The sequence below is a fragment of the Cuculus canorus genome, chromosome 1, assembly GCF_017976375.1.
Source record: "Cuculus canorus isolate bCucCan1 chromosome 1, bCucCan1.pri, whole genome shotgun sequence".
NCBI classification, from domain to species: Eukaryota; Metazoa; Chordata; class Aves; order Cuculiformes; family Cuculidae; genus Cuculus; species Cuculus canorus.
In genome coordinates, this window is record NC_071401.1 from 51,836,821 (window position 1) to 51,857,427 (window position 20,607).

Genomic DNA, 20,607 nt, shown 5'->3' on the forward strand with positions numbered 1-20,607 from the left:
TATTAAATGCAATATAACTCTCTTGCACATCATTCAGCAAATCTACAGATTCTAATTGTTTTATATTTTTAATTTATTACATTTCTGTGTTCAAAGAACTTGACACTGACCCCAACATGCATTAAACACGTGCTTTGTCACCAGGAAGTTCTCTCAGAAGGATCTCTCTTGACATGCAAGCCTTTAGATGATTTACTGTAATATTTTAAAACATCCTGGAAGCCTACTGCACAAGGAAACATTAACAAAGATGGAAGAGAAGAAGGGAAGTGACAAAACAGATTAGTACCAATTCAGATGCAAAGTTCATGCCTGTAGCTGCATTAAAGAAAAATCTTTGAGACAAATGCATTGTTAATATTCCATTTGGAAAAACTGAAGAAACATCCATACCTTCTATAAAGCACAGGAACCTGGCAAGTAATTTAAGAGGACAACAGCAGGTCTAGTTTCTTACAGAATTGGTCAGTATTGATATCTAAAGCTTCTGCTTATAGCTCTTGCCCTCACCATTCTCCGGTCCATAATTAGGATTGAGCGCATGCCACAGTGTTTTCTACAACTACAGCAGTGGCAGGGTCTCTTTCTGAACAAGAATTCAGATAGAACTTAATCATTATTTAGGTTTCTAACTCATTCCAGACTTCGAACCACAAAACCACTGGGGAGGTCTGTAGTCTAACACCCTGCTCAGAACAAGGTCAGCCAGGAGTTCTCAACCAGATTGCTCAGGGCTATGTGTAGTTCAGTCCTGAAAACCCCAAAGGACACATTTTCCACAACCTCTTTGGGAACTTGTCCCACCGCGTAATTTAGTTTAGCTCTGCCACAGAATTCAAAAATTACTTGCAGGCAATGGAGGAAGAGAAGCAGAAAGCTGAGTTGCATGTGGCTTGTTTTGACAGAAAATGGGCTGAGAAACAAATGCCAAAGCTATACAAATATTTACAGGTATTTGCTTATGTAAAGGAACTGATAATTATACTTACAGGTCTCAAGATAGACATATATCCTAGCATTATGAAAGCAAACTGAACTAACCAGATTTTATGGAATTAACTAAAGCTCAAACATAAGTAAATGACAACTTCAATCTCTTTATCCTTGTTTATTTAAACTAAATAAAGCAAAACTTTACTACACAAAGTAAAAACTTTGGCTAGCAAAAATAGTCAAATGCATATGCATTTTAAAAGTTCTAAAAGACTATAGCCCTCTAAAGAATTATTTCACTCTTCAAAGTGTACACCATCTTACATTCCTTTAACCAATATATAAGCACTGATAAAAATCCCCCTCCATACTTAAACTATTCTAATAGGATTTTCTCCAGCTCATTAAAATTATACTTTTACAGTCTTCAAGAACAGGTCTAACAATTAATTCAAAACCTTCTTAGCAGCATCACCTGCTTCCACAGGATTAGAGTCCAAGAATGATCGTGTTATGCTGTCCAGTCGGAACTACATAAAAAGCAACAGCTTCTCTATGTCAAGAAAAGAGCCTTCTTACCCCAAGAAGCCAGAGCTGCTAACTTTCAGCATTTTTAGCCTCTGAAAACATGCAAGCCAAGATCACAAAATTCACCTCTGACAACTTGATTGCCACTGTCTGGTCTGTAGAATCAGTGTATTACATATGGATACGAACTGCATTTCCATAGTGGCTTTTATTTCTTTCTTTCTAAAAGAATTTGACCTTTTGCACTGAGCACACCTTCACGTCACATAAAACTTAGGTAAAATAAAAATAAGGGAGTTAAGAAACAAACAACCTGGCATAAATTTCTGCTCAATCATAGATACCAGAGTTTATGATATTGCACAACCTGAACAGATTTTGTGTCTAATATGAAGCAAAGACTCCTCTGTTGCCCTAGTAACCAAAGAAGAATACAGCTTGATGTCCTTCAAGCTAATAAAAATACCTTACAATGCTTATAAGAAAACTTTGCAAAAAAAAATGCTCTGTTGAGACAGATTTTCCTCGCAACAGTACAATGAGATTACGATTCTGGGTACTTTTCAGAAGATAGACCATTTTGCACAAACTCTAAGCCAGTGGCCACGCTTCTAGAGAGAACCAATTTAGGAAAAAAACAGTGCAAGTTCTATAATTTTCTGCTTTTACTTCAGCAGCAGAATTATGACTTCATATTCTTTTGACTATAGTCAAACTACAACTGGTTACCAACAAAGAAAAAAAACGGATATCAAACTGAAAGCCTCAACTAGTTTCATTAGCAGATGCTCTGAAAGCCTCTCCGGTCCTGCTGAATTTCTATCAGAGCATTTGACCCCCAACTTGGGAATGAAAAACAATTGCTGCCATGACTTCAGAAAGTTGGTGGTGCTTCTCCTACCATGTAATTTATCTAATTACCATAAGCCTGGCTTAGATAATTGGGAATGTTGATTGAACAGAGCACCAAGAAATCTTTCTTCAGTTTTCAGAAGTGACCTCCATCTTCAACAAACTCAATTTTCTAACTCTAGAAATTTGATCCAAACAGAGCATAATCGGCTAGTTTAAGTGAAACTGCTTCCCATATCTAAACACGAATAAGTATAAAATAATGCCTCCCCGCATACTTTCCCTATGAGGCAAATATAAAATATGATTTACTGATAATCTCTCTTCTACGCTGAGTAAAACTTCAGAAATATTTTTCCTAGCAAAATTTTTCATTCTTTTTGCAATAAGACAGGTACCAATTACAGGAAAAAAAATATCCAACAGACTATTTCATTCCAAATCAGGCATCCTGAATATATCGGAAGACTTGAAACTAAAGCTTACACGTTCTGGTATCTAGAACTTTCCTACTAAGACTTGTTTATAAAATGACATCAGATACAGGATATCTAGTGCACTAAACAGTGAAGTCTAAACATTTTATTCTTCCTTGTGTGTACGTAGATCTCAAATCTAGTATTTGAATAGCTATTAAAATTAATCCAGCTGGAATGAGGAGGTCAGACCTACTCATCACAGATGTTGAGCTATTTGTATTTTAACTACTGTATCACTGTTTAATTTCTTTGGGTCTACTCCTGGCTTTAAAAAAACCTCCCTCCTCCCAGCAGAGTTTTACTAACCTGTCTGACAGCCTTTTTATTGTCTATGAAGATAATTTTGTGGCACTCAGTCACCTCGAAGACCTTTTCACCTTGCACATATTAACCCTATCAGCTATTAGGCTGTGTCTGCACAAGCAAGGATAGCCTCTGGGAGTCTGTCACCATGCAGCTGCCCATGCCATCGCATCTCTGGGGCTTTAGGCACCTGGCTGCTTCAGCCAATGCCAAAGTTGCGTCAGCAGTGGAGTGAGTGTATCGCGGTCAGAGCCCAAGGCTCTCGGCTGTCAGCATCCTTAGGGCACTAGAGCACCTCTGTGCTGGCATTTTGTCGATGTCTGTACGCTGGCTGATGACCTGTGTCAGCCAAAGAGACTTATTTAACTGAACTGATGGAAAGGATGGCCTTTGCTAGCTAGCAGAGAAAGCAACACATGGATGTGTATCAGGGAGGGAAGGAGGGAGAGATAAAAAGGTATAAAATCTTCATTAACAACAGACCCTTACTGACTTTTTCTCCCAAAGGAATGAAAAAAAACTAGCCAGGCCAACCTAAAACTTCTTAAACAATGTTGCAAATTCCCCTATAGACACCAATTTTTCAATATTGTGGCTTTATACTGGTTTAACCAAACTTTTCAGAATGTAATATAGTGACAAAATTTTCATATGTGGACAGAGCCTATTTAAAACCATTTTGAGTAGAAAACAATTGCAGAACCTGGTGAAATCCACGTTTTGGTTTTTGTCCTGGCTCCTGACCCTACAGGCTAGAATACAAAAACCCCCCTATATGTACATTCTAGCTGTCTCTTTCCAAGTAAACTTATTTTTAAAGTTAGTAGCATTTAGGTGGGCAACAGTTTGTGAAAGATGCTAAGCTATAAGACACTTTGTTTTATTCTAAGAAACAAAATACTATCCCAATATTTAAATGTTTGTCACAGTCTAGCTACAAAAAACGATCATTTGTATATTTAACCCTCAAAGTGACAGTAATAATGGTAAGAAAAATACTTGAGAAAGTTGGATTTCTTTTAAGAAACAGCTTATACTTAAAAGTACTACACACCTTTGTGTCCATTACACTTTCAGTGAATCACTAATTAGTAACTAGAATTTCCTGAAAATAGTCCACTAATTATTTTTTCTACATTAAGTTGTTCTATGCAGAAAGGCCATCTCAATTAACAGGAAGGTTAGTGCAGGGGTGTGAAGCCTAGACTGTTCCCAGTCCTTTTAATCTAACCACATTTCTTGCTGACAGACAAAAAGTCTTTCAAAGGAAGGTGTTTTGATCAACTCTGGGAGAAGAATGCAGACTTCAATTACCACTCCAATTATCCCAGCTAGGAAGGCAATACAATTGCTTAATTTTAGAGTAATAAGGAACTTTCAAGGTGTGTCTTCTCAGCTTTCATCCAAGACTGAGCTTTCCATTGTCCCTCTCTGACAGATGAGGCTACCATGACAGTAGTCACTATTTCTGAATAAAAACCACATGGAGAAGAATTCAATATATTCAAAGTTCAGTGATATCACACCTTTAAGTGGTTTCCCTTTTTTTCTTGAACACTCATCTCAACTTAAGAGTATGCTTTTTTGTATATTTAAGCTCAATACAGTTTGAGAGTTAGAATGAGATATAGAAAATAAAAGCAATGTCCTGCAATAAAGAGCAAATCACACTGAATGGCCGAGTTCTTGAGAATCCATGGAAAGAATACAGGGTGAACTTTGTTCACTTTCAAAATCCCACTTTCATAGAATCATTTGGTTGGAAAGGACTTTTGAGATAGAGTCCAACCACACTTGTCCACTATTAAACCACATCTCTGAGCACCTCACCTACCCATCTTTTAAATACCTCCAGGGATGATGACTCAACCATCTCCCTGGGCAGCCAATTCCAGTGACTGATAACACTTTTGATGAAAAAACTTTTCTAATATCTAATCTAAACCTCGCCTGGTGCAACTTGAGGCCATTTCCTCTCATACCGTCACTTCTTACTCGGGAGAAGAGATTAAACGCCCGGCCTACAACAACCTCCTTTCAGGTAGTTGCAGACAGCAATAAGGTCTCCTCTCAGCCTTCTCTTCTCCAGGCTAAAGAACCCCAGTTCCCTCAGCCACTCCTCATAAGGCTTGTTCTCCAGACCCTTCACCAGTTTCGTTGCTCTTCTCTGGACACACTCCAGCACCTCGATGTCTTTCTTGCAGTGGGCCCAAAACTGAACACAGTATTTGAGGTGCAGCCTCACCAATGCCAGGTACAGGGCAAAATCACTTCCCTGGACCTGCTGGCCACCCCTGTTTTCTGATACAAGCCAAGATGCCATTGGCTTTCTTGCCACCTGGGCACACTGCTGGCTCATGTTCAGCCAGCTGTTGACCAACACACCCAGGTCCTTCTCTGCCAGGCAGCTTTCCAGCTACTCTTCCCCAAGCCTGTAGAGCTGCACAGGGTTGTTGTGTCCCAAATGCAGGACTCAGCACTTGGCCTTGTTAAACCTCATCCCGTTGTTCTAAGCCCATCAATCCAGCCTGTTCAGATCCCTCTGCAGAGCTCCTCTACTCTCCAGCAGATTGACACTTCCTCTCAGCTTACTGTCATCCCCAAACTTACTAACAGCAAGTTACTTTCCTATGTTGAGTCTACAAGGTAGCATTTCTTCCCAACAGCTAAAACTTTGTAACCACAGTATTTTTCCTCAGTGTGTCCCTATCAGGCCTATAGGTATATCAGAAAACTGCAACACATAGTATGCACGTCACCTCCTTCTCTCTTCCTTATGTTATAGAGAAATCTGGACCCTTTACCTTTAATTACCCTGACCCAAGGTATCCATATACTTTATTTTCCTTTTCAGAACACAGTTATAATCAAACTCTGGTATGTAAAACCTGAATTAAGGGGATTTGTTTAAACTAAAGAGCACAAAAGTAGTGAGAGGCAGCAGTCAGGAGAAACCACCTTTCCATCATCAGATCAGTCTACCATTGATGTTTATCTTGAGCCTCTTGTGATATAATTTTTTAGACAGATAATGGTATTTTGAACATACCCACTATATGTTTGTAGTATGACTGAGGGTCATACTGTAGACAGTATGACAGTGCCAGTCGCTTCCCTTGAGAAAGGCCCCTGCTTTTAGTCAAACATTCACATTATGTGTCCTGTCTATAAACCATTACAGCTGCCCAGTAGTTGAACTCTGGGCAATTACAAATGTAAATGACAGCGTAAATCAACAAGATTAAAAGAACAGCAGCTCTGCTCCATCAGGAGGCTGTCCAAGGACTGCATTTCCTTATGACGGTTCCTGAAAACCACCTTTGCACAGATGCGGAGCAAGGCCATCAATCTTCAAATTACATGGTCAGTGCAGAACCTGAGGCACAGGGTCTGGTGGCAGCAGCACCATTTCCACAATAACGTCAGACCTTTAAGTGAAAACTGGTACTTGGAGTGGTAATAGGAAGAGCATTCCTTGCCAACAGTTGCTGACAGACTGATCATCTGATGGATAGCAAGCATCTGACTTTGGTTGCTATGAAATCTGGTTACAGAGAATACTAGAAACAAAAGGTTACAAGAGGTTTGACTAAATGCTGCTAGATGGTAAACAGACTCATCAGATATTGCAGCAACCACACTATAAAACAGTGATACTTTAGTAAGCAACAGAGGCTACATAATCCCAGACAGAACAACTTTAGTGTATATAGTGCCAGACTAGAGGCAAGGCCATTGGATATCTATTCACACAGGTCAGGCAAAATTATCATCCGATCCATAGTGTTATCTTTAAAGGCAGCAAAGGGTTCTTTAAACCTAATTCCATCAAAACGTTGATGCTCATTCACCACATGAGCAGGCAGTTTCTCCAGAATTTGAATCAAATATGGGAATATTTGGATTGAGTGAAATTCCAGAACAAGCTGTCAGGCCTAAATTTCATGCAACACTGAAGATCAAGAAGCAGAAGGCTATCAATTCTCACAAAGCCAACCTAAAACAACTACCAGAGAAGCAGATTATATTAAGCTAACCTGCTGAGCATCCGCAGCTTTCAATGTTAAGTGATGCTGCAGTTCCAAACTAGTGTAAATGCAGAAGAGAGGTCTGAGAAGAGTGATTAATCAAGTTTCTCCACATTTGATAGTTAACATTAGAAGTCTGTGGACTCTCGACAGGCTATCACCTGCTTCTGCATTTTCTTCCTAGGAAAGAGTCTATCATCCCCCAGACAATTATTTGTATGAAGATAGCCACCTAAGCAGATTCTGCTCCAAATTCAATGCTCATTCAGCTATATAATATAACTTGTGCATAGAGCTTCTTTTTTAGAGAAGGAAGGCATCTGAAGTACAAGAAGTGTCAAGGCCATGCTGTGGATGATACGATCATCAAGCTCGTGCACTACCTAATATTCTATACTAACAAGATCCATATGGAGGCATTCAGGAATCCACTTTTTAAAACATAAGTGACACGGATGTGAACAAAGCAGGAGGTCAAGAGAGGAAAACATTCTGATGGCAATTATTTCTGGGCTTGAACGCAAAATCGAGGTAAGCAAATATACTGGCACTCCAGAAGAATTTAGAGAACTGTGCCCAGGAGACTGTTCCACAAAATTTCTGCCTACTCATTTAATCTCTTGACAGGCCACATCCATCTGATGTTTTTGCCAAAATGAAGTAGCTGCCTGAAGGCCTACAGCTATGCGAGTCCAGCTGAGTCATACATTGGAACCAGAACATGGTCACACATTAAAGCTTTCTTGGGATTTACAGATGAGGCATGCAAGCAACCAAGCCCCTCCACAGGCCTGTTTCACTGAACACTCTGTGAATCTAGTAATGCACCAACAGCAAAATACCCAACAAAAATCCCAACACGTACCACTTCCACAGAAAGCCATGAGAATGCCTCTCATTTAATGTAGCAGTACAGTGACTGCAGCACTGATCAAGGAGGTGAAAGACCTGCACCACAGATCTCCTTCTGTCACAGCAGTTTCACATCTGCCTTCCCAGAAGACCCCTCCAGTGATGGCAATTCCATTACTTCCCTGGTCAGCCCATTCCAATGCTTGACAACCCTCTATTTTCCTAATATCCAGTTTAAATAAATCCTGAGACTACAACAGAAAATGATGAGGTGTACAAGCTGAAGTAAGATATTAAACTGAAACCCAGGGATTTCTCAGGACTCCTATTCACTATAGATTAAGAAGTCAATGCAAAAATGTGAGGTCAATATCCCATACAGTGAATGATCACCAGAAGACTCCCCTAGTCCACGTGACTGCAATATTTCAGGAAAGGTCAGTTGCAGCTCCATGATGACAGTGGCTTCCACTTTTCTCCCAAACTTTCCAGAATTTAAGTGCTTTGACCAGTGAGGGTACCTGCCTCTGAAAAGGAGAGATTCTATAAACATAAGGAGATAATTTATGTGGTTTGCTGCAACGGGACTACACACCTCAGAGCAAAGCACATTCCTAAAAGACTGACACAGAAAAGAAACACTAAGTTACTTTGCAAGACCCATTTCTCATTTATTTCTCGTTGAAATACAAGAAGAGAGAAGGTTGACACTGGAGACAATTTTAAATAATTTCCCCAATGCACTGCATGTTCAGATCAATGCCAGGATTCTCTGCAACCATTCTGCTTTGGACAGCATCATGTACACACTTGGTACAAAATGAAACCAATCCCTCCCACCCTCAAAACTCCCACTGTAGACAGAGGAGGTTATCTGCTAAAGAACCCAAGCAGATCAAACAGGTTTAAGCAGTATTACACTGAGCCCCCTCACCACCCCTCCTCGTCAAAACCTAACACCACACCCAAATTGGCAAAAGCATTCCAAATTACCATTTGGATTTTGATTGTGGACTGCAGCATTTTAAAACAGCAGAAAGTGACTCATGCTTCTCTCTTCCAGGCATTGTAGGGAGTAACCTGCATGTCAGCTACCATGAATCTAACTGCTTCTGAGCCTAGCAGAGCAGATGCCTTCTTTAAGAAGCGAGGTGAAAAGCCTGGATTTGACTGGAGAGTGAGAAGCACTCAGACTAGTTAGATTGTTTTGGGGAGGGGTTGGGGTCATTTATGAGATGCATCTCATAAAATGCTCCAGAAGAAATAGTTCAAGGCAATCATCTTCAGCCCTTCAAATTATTTTCAAAAAGAAACTGAATTCCGAAATTATAAAAACAAAAACTAAACCACAGAAACCCAAACCACCGTTTGACTGGTTTTCAGCAGAAGTATTACAGCCAAAGAGGGATATATTTTGAACCTGGAGATAGAAGATTACTCTTAGGAAAATGCTTTACACAACATCAAATCCTTTTGGCAGTAGACAGTAAGCCACAGATTGAAAAAATACCTTTCTAAGAAGTGTACAAATAGCAGGACTGCTACCATGTAGTTAAAAAAATTCACATTTGGGATTCTGCATCATGGCTAAATACAATTAAATACAGATGTGTGTAAAAAAAAAAACAACACTTTTTTCCCCTCACTCATTTATAACTTTTGGGAAAAATGGTATAGAACTCCAACACTTCATAGTCACTGTTTTGTTTGGACAAAACCAACAAGCTTTTAATTTAATTTGGGAATTAAATTGAAATCATAGTAAGGAAACTAAGTTTTTGAGGAAAGATTTAATTTATACATTTCTAGATAGGTCTTCTAAAGTTCACTGCTTTTTCAAACAAAAAGCATTCCAATTATTTACAAAATGTTTCAACTAAGACTTGGTACAAGAATTAAAAATGATGTTTATAGCAATGTGGGAAACTGCAACCAGATCTAATCAGATAAAGTAGGTTGATCACTCCTAGCTTATCCTCTGTACAGTAAAACATAGTAGGAATAAGAGGGCAAACAGTACAAACATGCTCCTACTACAACTTGCTCATCACAGCAAGTGCACACATACAGCCTGGTGGCGATCTATGCAGCTACTTCTTAAAACCATCTTTTCTTGCAATTCATCAGAAAGCCAGGACCAAAGCTCTTCTTCACAACGTTTGGAGTGCTTCAAGTTCAGCACCCTAATCCAATTCATTTCCAGTTCCAATTAGACCGCAGTTGAGTTGATACTCACATGGGAATCTCAAACACTATTAATGTTTTAGTTAAGGTGACTACCTCTTAACTAGAACAATAACAGGATGTCAAACTATTCTACAAAGCAAGACATATTTTATTTTACCCCAGACCACTACCCTAAGCTATTACATTCTAGGATTTTAAAATGCTTTAGTGTCTGCCTCATTACCCTGACTTATTGCAGAAGACAGAGACTCGATGTCTTTCAAAATATTATCTACATGGTGCAAGAGATGTTTCAAAACAGGCTAATCAACTCTAAAAACATTTGCTCTTTTTTTTGGTCCTTCACTTGATCTTTCACTTAGTTTAGGTTGAATCAAGACAAGAATTAAAATATTGTCACAACTGCTTTTGTTTTTTTATTTAAAGAGTACAGCATCAACTAATTGAGCTAGCCCCATGACATTAATGTTGAGAAAGGATAACATGCTCATAGCACACCTTTAATTCTCTTGTCTAGACTAGGATTTAAGACAACACAGCTGCTAAAATGCAAACCATTGACAAAGAAAACGTTTGAGTTGCACTCATCATTGTAAACTGTGCCTACACTATATTGTTTGCCTTAGTGCAGCAAAAACTAAATACTAGTCCTGTATTGGAAACCTCTGGGAAAAGCTAAACAAACAAAAAACAGACCAGCAGGAAGCTAATGAAGAGAACACGAAGAAGCACATAGCTATAGTTCTTGTTACCTTAACAATCACATAAACCTTTGTACAAGTCTCTACGTGCCAGGATAATTTAGCACTGCATTCCCCAATCGCTTCCCTATTATCTCTCAAAATGTTATCATCACGTACCACCTACACAATTTACAAGGAGGAAAAGAAAATAGCAGGGAAAGAGATATTTGAGCAAAACTTGCAATATTTCAGAAATGAAATAACCAGTAAGCCCAGGTTTGTTCTTAGGTGCCAAAAATGAAAACCAGAATTAAAGGGGAAAACTAAAAGAGGAATTGATTTAATGATTTTTGAGAGCCGCCCACTCAGACATTTCAAATTTTATTCATTAAAAAAATACTTTTAATCTCCAAAAAAAGTCTATTTTTGAAATTTCAGTCCAAAAAGTATGCCTGCTAACATAACAGGCTACCTAAACATACTGTTACCCAGAATGTTTTATGTATGGCCAAACAACAAAATTTGTTTCTATCTGCACACTATCCAACTAAAGTGTAGAGAATCGTGGTTATTTTGAAAGAAAAGATGCAAGTTACTGCCAACTGTGTTGGCTATAAAAAACAGTATTTAAAGAATTATTGTCCTCTAGGCAAAACAAATTCAAAGGCAAAAGAAATTCTAATGAGCAATGGTTTTTATTGGACAAATTTTTCCAAATATTCATGGCAAAAATCTGTGTCAAAGCAGCTTAATGAATAGCAAGATAGAAAACATTCAACCCCAAGCATTAATGCTGTAGTATTGTACGAAACTATGGAAGCCATTAAAGTCACTTGCACTTGGTCTTTTACACACTGAATAGTATTTTTACAAGACAAACATGATCAAGCAACACCACACAACTGAAAATAAATTTAAGAAGTCTCGCCATATACTATTCTACTATTTGACAATTGTAGCTATTCAGATTTACTCACGCACCTCTAAAACAACATCAACTACCACAGCAATTAAGACCTGAAAAGAGAGAATGATGCCAAGTGATACAGGCATCATAAAAAAAAAGAGATGCTATACTCTAACTAGCACAATCTAAACTAAACATGCATACAAAAGGAGCTTGCCTACCTGGCTTTTTCAATAAAAGTCCAAAGAACACCTAAAAAGCAGGAGGGGATAAAAAGATTTATTTTCAGTGCCCAACATGTCACTTTGCCTTACAGAGAAAAATACATAAGTCTTAGAAAGGAACATCTATACAATTAGTTTGGGGGTGGGGTGTGAGGGCAGCAGCCAAAAAAAGAAAAAAAAAACTATTAAAAGACTCTGGTTACAAGCATTGTCTCAAATCCTTAGTTTCCACACGAAGTAACTTAAAGTAGCCTGAATATCTCAGATTATCAAGAAAGTGAGAATGAGGGGGGGAAAAAAAAAAAAAAAAAGAGTCCAGAGAGCTCTGCAAGTATGGAATTTAAATCAAAAGCTTCTACATGAAAACATTAAAGGTAATAAGTTCCGAAGATGCATGAGCACCTTCAAAGACCCAAGTTGAAGACTAAGCAAAGCAACTTCAAAATAATCTTCTACAGCTTAAAACTGCACACCGTCAGAGACACTTTTTAGAGTATTGTCTAGGTATGCATTCCCTTGTTAAACCAAGAAGCCTATAATTTTGTCTGACAAAATTAATTCATTAATTTCACATTAAAATCTAAACTCTATAAAGCCAGAAAGAAGCAATGTTTAATTTATTTTAAAAAGCATGAAAGCACAAAGAGAAACTAAAAATCCGAGTTTAAAGCTAAATAAATTTCACAGTGTCTTGTATCCTGCAAACTTGAACTCTTTCTATTATAGTCGCTTTCTAAGGGATGGTTTATGTATTGGTTCTGCAATAAGACACAAGAGAGCCACACAGTTAACGCTCTGATGATATATACAGCATCAATTTGATATAACTGACTACTTATGTTTACCGCTTCTGTAGAGCTCTACTCATGCTTAAAATGTTGGCATTTTCTTCTAGTAAAGCGATAAGGTTTTCACCCAAGTAACAGCTACACATAGGTGTACCTTAAAAAAAAAAGTTAAAAAAAACCCCAAAATCCCAAGCGAGGCCAGTACAGCTCTTCTGTTGTACTTAATTATTTTAATGCAACACTTGATGTCTGCACCATGTCAGAATCTCGTTCAACTTCCCACGTTTTCTCAGAAACACGTACAAGTGTTTGACAGGATTTAAAATCTATTAAACTGCTCTTGCAATGAAGTGCTAAGTTTCATGTGATGGGTGCACAAGAGTGGCTGGCAGCTTAGCCAGGCATCCTACAGAGAATGGGGGCCATGGTTGTTACCTGCCTGCCTTTTTTCTGAAAGATGAGTACATTAGTTGAGATTATTACAAGAAAAAAAAAAAAATCGAAACCACTCTTGCTAAAAAAGATATCAGGATTTCAGTCTCTTCTTATTTCTAACATCTCTACAGAGCTAGCACCTATGAAGGTCCCTAGGCATTTGTCAATCTTGCGTATACAGTACTTCAGAAGGAATAGTATTTTCCAAGTTTCACTTCCAAACGCTTAGAATCATAGAATAGTTGGGTTGGAAGGGACCTTAAAGATCATCTAGTCCCACCCCGCCTGCCATGGGCAGGGACATCCCACTAGATCAGGCTGCCCAAGGCCCCATCCAACCTGGCCTTGAACACCTCCAGGGATGGGGCATCCAAACTTCCCTGGGCAACCTGTTCAAGTGTCTCAACACTCTCATGGTGAAGAAGTTAGGCATTTCTTCCTGGAAGGCTAGAACCGTGTTTATAGTTGAATGTGTCATAGCACTGTGTATGATGAATTCTCTAAATAGTTCTCAAAATCAGAAAAACATTTCTTTAACATAAAAAATACATATAATTTCAGAAAACTGGTGAAGTCAAACTTGCTTAAAGGGTACTCATTACAGAGAGGAGATAAAGATCTAACTAAACTAATTCAACTCTTTAAAAACTATTACTGAAAGTCATTTGTACAATCATATTATCTTGTTTTAATCAGGATCTGGAGCCAATGTGGTAAACGAAATAAAAACCATACTTAGTTTTCACAGTACTTAGAAAGCAACATTTTCAAACTACACATTTGAGTAATTTGTAATTTCAAGCACAGTTTTTCAGACTTAATCACCACTAATTCACTAAATACATCAATTGACTCAAGATGCTGATTTCACAATTAATAAATGTCAATAGTTACCTCTCTTGTATTTTTATATCACCACACATGATCCCTAGACTAGGAGGCAGACTTCCATCCTCATGATAATCACCACCACAAAGAACATATTCAACTCAGAGGCACACTTCTATGATATTTCATAGCAATATACCTATAACATTTAGTGTGCATTTTTAGACATCTAAATTAATATTTTTCTAGCCTTTGCTTCCTAGAGAAAAAGCAACAGATTAATAATAAACTTTATATTTTTATACACTACTTGAGATAAAGCATTTCTAAAAAATACTGCTTTAAGTATTTCTGTTACATTCTGCAAAACATGAACAGAACAGTCCTGTCTTTAAAGTACTGGTCAGATGTCTAGAGAAACTATAACAAAGAATTGTGAATTAACTTTGTGAGTTATTTATTTCTGTGCATTAATTTTCTGCTTGAATGAAAATAATACTTTTCTATGTCATAGGCCTCTACTAAATATATATATGTTATAGCTTGAAGGATAGATTGAGAAATTATTTTACTAAAGACTGCAAAAGCAGCTAGGATACATACCTAATCAGGTTTAAACACACTTTCATGAGAGAAAGATATTGTCAAAGTAATATTCAAAATTATACTGTATACTGTAAATATCAGCAGATTCTCCTCAAAGAGTTTTGTAATCACACAAGATAAACACAATAGTGTTAGAAGTTACCTAACCGATTTTTCCACAAAACAAGTTAAATTTCTTAATCTGCACAGTCACTCCTCCTTTCTAAACCTCAATATCTAACTGAGGTGAACCACTTCAATCCATTTCGTTTGATGGCTTCTGTTCTTACTTCACTGCCAACCTTCACTGGCATGGACCCACTCGTCCAGTTCAGCCTTGCTCTCAACAAATAAAAGGTTTCTCCAGAAAACGGACCATTCTGCAACTACAGTGAGTTTTGTCTGCAACATAAATAGACAGTTCTTTGCTGCCAAGCCTGCAAATCCATTTTGGAGAGAAAGACAGTTCCAGAGTTGCAGCACTTCCAAATGCACAGATAGCATATTTTGTGTTAATATCTCATCAGGAGGCAGTAAAGCAGCAATTGGATACCTTTATCCCTCTTGTATACACAAAGTATGGAGTAACCTTCAAAGCTACCATATAAAAACATTATGCTTATGTACAGTCTGCCTTCATAACAGTACAAACCCTCAGGAAAATGGACGTATTTGGCATAAGAGGGATTCAAGAATGGGTACTAGATGCCTGAAAGACTGTGAGGCTGGAACAACGCATTTCAGGCAAACAGTGACTAGGAGCTTCTAAACTGTTTACTTAGCTATTATCATCAGTGATAACAGCTTGAAACAAGTATGGAGGCACTCACAAGTTCCTAAACCCGGAGACCAACCCTATACCTTTGGCCTGATTCTTTACAACCCACTCCCCCAACTACAATCCCTCGTCCTCCTACCTTCTAATTAACTTCCTTATCCAGCAAAACAAGGTGTCCACAGCTTCACTCACCTACAACACATCCCCTTTTCACCAGTTTCCTTACACCCCTACCTGTATAAACAAATTATTTATTTATTTTATTTACTTTGAAAAAAATGAGAAGTCTTACATTTAAACCATTTCCCAGGAAAGAGCATTAATTACCTCTTCAAAGACTATAGAGGCATCCTCTAGTCTCATTAAAGCTATGCACCATGCCCGATAGGGATGCAAGGCTCCTACGATACACAGTACACAAGGAAGCTTGACTTTATAATATGGCCATTAGAAGACTTCTCTGCAAACTGGGAGACCTGGATTTCAGTCTTGTTTCTAAGCCTATTAATGGCTATTTAATATTAAAAATGCATAAAATGAGAGCAGAAACTATACTGGCAAGAGCAATCTCAACCTCTTCTAACCACAAGCTTCAGAGTTAGAAAAGAGTTTCCTCTCTTTCATTCGTGAACACGCCCTTGATGCCTATTAAGTAACTCAGCTTCATCAAGTGGAGTGAGGGACTCCCTTTGCTTAGTTTGGCCTGGTACCTGGCGGTTAAACCAGGGAATCAGAAGACTCAAGTGTGCATCTCACCTCAAGAGGGAATTTCACATGGCTTTTCTATTTCTTGGGAGAGTAATTAAAATTACTCTCTAATTATGTAATAACACAGGGATTCTTTCATTCAGAAAAAAATTAGCAAGGACAACATGTAAAATGCAGAGATACCTACCAGTTAGAGACCCGGCCAATGGTTTTCCAGGTACAATGGAAGTTCAGACATTTTTAGACCATGGTTTTGTACTAACAAAAGCATAAAGTTGCAATTTTCAAGTACATTTCATACAAAATCCTAAAGTAAACAGGACTATGATTATTTGTCTCTCAACAATAAATGTTTCTGTGCAACTGTAAATTATATGTACCTGTACAAGGACTTCTAAATTACTGTATCTGTAAATACGCATTGTTCCAGTTTAACTGGTAAAAAGAATGCAAGATTAAGTCAATGGCACATTAGGTCTTACATCGCTTGAGAACATAAGTTCCAAAACATAACACTAAAACCCACAAATCTAAGATGAGAAAAGTTGACAAGGATCTGGTACACTTGCTGAAACTACATCTTTAATATTACAAGTCAAAAGAATATCTCTTTCAACTACAACTCAATTCACATTTTCAGGACTTTATAAAGTTTTCAGGATTTCATCTGCTTTTAGATTTTGTAGAAGCAAAATTCAGGATTAAAAACATTGTGAAAAATGTCTTTCACAAAGTACCTAACCAAATGCTACAAGCTGAAGTCTTGAAGTAAAAGAGATGGCAGAAGAAAAATAAGAGCAGCATTTAGACCCTCTCTGAGCAATGCTGAGTCAATGTAACTATGGAAGTAGAAGTTGCTCCCTATTCTGCTTCACCTATCCACAGCTTGTCAACTGGGGTCTGAAGGCAGATGCTCCACTGCAAGGCACAACGCAAGCTGCAAACCCACAGCTAGGCATCCAGAGACTAAATGAATTTCCCACTGACTACATACAGGAAAACCAAAAGCATTTATTAATGAATAAAGCCTACCTAACAACATATAGATGAACATTTTTTTCCCTCAGTAATGTGTGAACAATAAACATCACGAGGATATAGAAAATGCATTTTCCATTATGGAGTCAAAGTAACTTAATTACATTGGTCTTTAGAAATCCCTAGCAAAAAAGTTCAGACATATATTAAGAAACACCTACTATGAGAAAGTTGCAAGTTTCCAAAACCATCAGCACTTTGACTCCTCTTTTCCCCTGGTTCACCCTCCTCCCCCAGTTTCAAGACACATCTTCCCCAGGCCTTGGTCTGGAATGGCAGTATCTGTGAACAGACTATACCCAACCTTATGATTAGCCATTATCACCTTTTAGGTTCCACTCTACATTAAGATGCAAATCCAGCCACTGTGGTCCAACTAAGTCATTTTACAAGGGTTTCCCTTTCAGCTGTCCAAGCCAAAGCTACAACCAGTTCTGCGACATAATTACCACCTCTCTCCACGGGCAATAACAGATCTCTGCCTGTGATGGTCTGGCCAGCAGCATTTTCTCATCCACGCTATGGTTCAAAAACGGTCACTATGATTTCAGGTGGTGCATCTACCCTTAATTTCAGCATGACTGGCTGCATTTCAGCTGCTGACATCTGATTGACGCAGATCTAAACAACCTAGTGGTTATAAAAACAAACCAGCAGTATACACCAGTGTTTCACCACTGTGGATCCACTCGTGATAGATGGGCTGGCAATGCAACCGTGGGAAATTCAAGAGAAATGCTAGCAAATATAAGGCCTAATGCTCACAGCCATCACTTCTTTACCAAGAAAGAAGCTTTGCCTTCTGCACTTTTAAGAAAGGCGAGAAGTTTGCAGAAATACCTATACAGGTATCTGAAAAGGCAGATCTCTATCTGCCTCTGAAGGTGTGTGCGCTGCACAAAAACACAGAGGTGCTTCCCTCCCACCAGCTTACGGCACCTCCATTGGGAAAGTGCACTCGAGGACCGACCCTATATAACATTCGGGAACCGCTTTTCCACCTCCAGTAACAGCCATGGCGAAGAGTGCCACCACCCCAAATTTACCGCCTCGCAAAGGCAAACGGGGCATGGCGGTGGGAAGGTGAGCAGGGGGAATTGCTGGAGCCCCGGGCCCCGCCACCCACGGCACGAGGGGGTTATGGAAGGGGAGGAAGGAGGCTGCAGGGAAGGCACCTAAGTGGGCAGGGCGTGGGCAGCCCCTGGGGCCGGCGATCCGGGCACGGCGGGGGAGGAGGGGAGGGATGGAGGAGGAGAAGGGGAGCGGGGGAGGAGGGACCGGCGGAGGGGGCAGAAGAGGAACAGGGGACTGAGGTGGGGGGCAGAAGGAGGGGACGCAGGGGACAGAAGACACGGAGGAGGGGGTGATCGGAAGGAGAAGGGACCGAGGGAATGGAGTGGGGGGTGATGGGACTGAGGAGGCAGGAGGAGGAAGCGAAGGAGGGAGAAGGGGACAGAGGGGGAGTGATGGGACTGAGGAAGGGGCGAAAGGGGAAGAAGGAAGGGAGCAGAAGGAGGGGGTGGAAGAGGCAGAAGGGAAGGGGGTTTGATGGAACAGAGAAAGAGGCAGAAGGGAAGGGGGGAATGGGAGTGATGGGACAGAGGAAGGGGCAGAAGGGGTAGAAGGAAGGGGACAGGAGGAGGAGATGGAGGTAGGGTGGGAGTGATGGGACAGAGGAAGGGCGGAAGGGGCAGAAGGAAGGTGGGGGAGGATGGGAGCGATGGGACTTGGGAGGGTCATGGGACGGAGTAAGGGGCAGAGGGGAACGGGGAGGATGGGAGGTGATAGGACAGAGGAAGGGGCAGACGGAAGGGGGCAGGAGGACAGGACTAAAAGGGCAGGAGGAGGCGATAGAGGGGGAGAAAGGAACAAGGGGGATGGGGGCGATGAGACTGGGGACGATGGGACGGAGGAGGGGGCAGAAGGGAACGGGGGAGGGGATGGGAGTGATAGGAGAGAGAGGGGGTGGTGGGACGTAGGAAGGGGCAAAAGGAAGGAGGCAGGAGGAGGGGGGAGAAGGGAACGGGGGGGATGGGAGAGATGGGACAGAGAAAGGGGCGGAAGGGGCACAAGGAAAGGGACAGGAAGAAGCGATACAGGGGGGAGAAGGGAAAGGGGGATGGGAGCGATAGGACAGACAAGGGTGATAGGACGGAGAAGGGGGCGGAAGGGGCAGAAGGAAGGGGCAGGAGAGGATGGAAGGGGCAGGAGGAGGGGAGGCAGAGGCGGCCGGCCCGCAGGTGGGCGTCGGGCGCGGCCCGGCGGGCAAGTCACCTCTTGACGCGGATGATCTGGTCTCGCATGGGTCGGATGTCCTGGAAGCTCTGCTGGTTGACCAGGCTGTAGACGAGGATGAAGCCCTGCCCGTTCTTGATGTAGAGGTCCCGCATGGAGGCGAACTGCTCGGTGCCCGCCGTGTCCAGGATTTCCAGGACGGACGGCGAGGCGTCCACCTCGATCTCCTTGCGGTAGAAGTCCTCGATGGTGGGGTCGTACTTCTCGATGAAGGTGCCGGTCACAAACTGCACCGTGAGCGCCGATTTCCCCACCCCGCCCGAGCCCAGCACCACCACCTTGTACTCGCGCATCCTCCCGCCGCCGCCAGCGCGGAGCAGCCCGCCCTATCGCCCCGCTCCCGCCCCCGCCATGGGCTCCCGCCCCCGCTGCGCCGCGCTCCCGCCCGGCGGATGCTGCCGGCCGCGGCGGGGCCGCGCTCACGGGCTGCGGCGGCGCCGCTGCCGGGGTGGGGCGCCGGCCCCGCCCCCTCCTTCCCCCGTGTCGCCACAGCAACAGCCAACCGGGGCCGCCGAGGAAGGAAGAAAGGAGCGGAGAGGGAACGGCGGGCGGCGCCTCGTCACGTGGCGCCTACCCGCCTTTTGCCTCCCCCCCGCGCTTCCTCCTTCATTCATTCCCTCCCTCCCTGCCAAACAGCCAATCAGCGGGAGCGGCGGCATCACGTGACGCAACCGGCTGCATGCGATTGGGCGGGGACTCCGCCCGTTCCTACCGGTCTCTAGCTCGGCGCTGTCGCCCTGGAGACAAGCGGCCCCGCCTCTTATACCCTATCTTCGGAACGCGACGCTTTCCCCGCAAGGAGCCCAACCAACCAACCAATCAGCGGCCATGGGGCGGGCGCGCGCGGGGCGGTGTGAGCCAATGGGAAGCGCCGGCAGAGGAGGGACGGGGCGGGGTGAGCCAATGGGGAGCACTGGGAGAGGAGGCGGGCACGCGCCGGGTGGTGTGAGCCAATGGGGAACGCGCGGCGGCAGCGCGGCCGGAAGCGCCTGTCAAGGGCCCGCCATGGCGGCGGTGTGTGGGGTTCGATGCTGGGCGCTCGGTGCTGATGTTGGGGGGGTGTGGGCTCGGTGCCGGATGTTCCGTGCCCATGCTGGGAGCTCGGTGCCAAGGTAGCCCCGAGGAGGCCGGCGGTGGCGGCGCTGGGCTCTCCCAAGCCGCACGAGCGACCTGCGC

The 20,607-nt window shown here is 41.9% G+C and overlaps 1 protein-coding gene across 1 annotated transcript; it reads right to left on the reverse strand.

Annotated features, from left to right (window-relative positions):
• Positions 1–11,970: 11,970 nt before the first annotated feature.
• On the reverse strand, positions 11,971–19,984 carry LOC128853472 (ras-related protein Rap-2a-like). Its single transcript, XM_054078583.1, has 2 exons — positions 19,411–19,984; positions 11,971–12,004 (listed from the first exon to the last, which is right to left on the reverse strand). Exons 1-2 carry the CDS (start codon positions 19,722–19,724, stop codon positions 11,983–11,985), a joined length of 336 nt encoding a protein of 111 aa, XP_053934558.1. The 5' UTR covers positions 19,725–19,984; the 3' UTR covers positions 11,971–11,982.
• Positions 19,985–20,607: the final 623 nt, after the last annotated feature.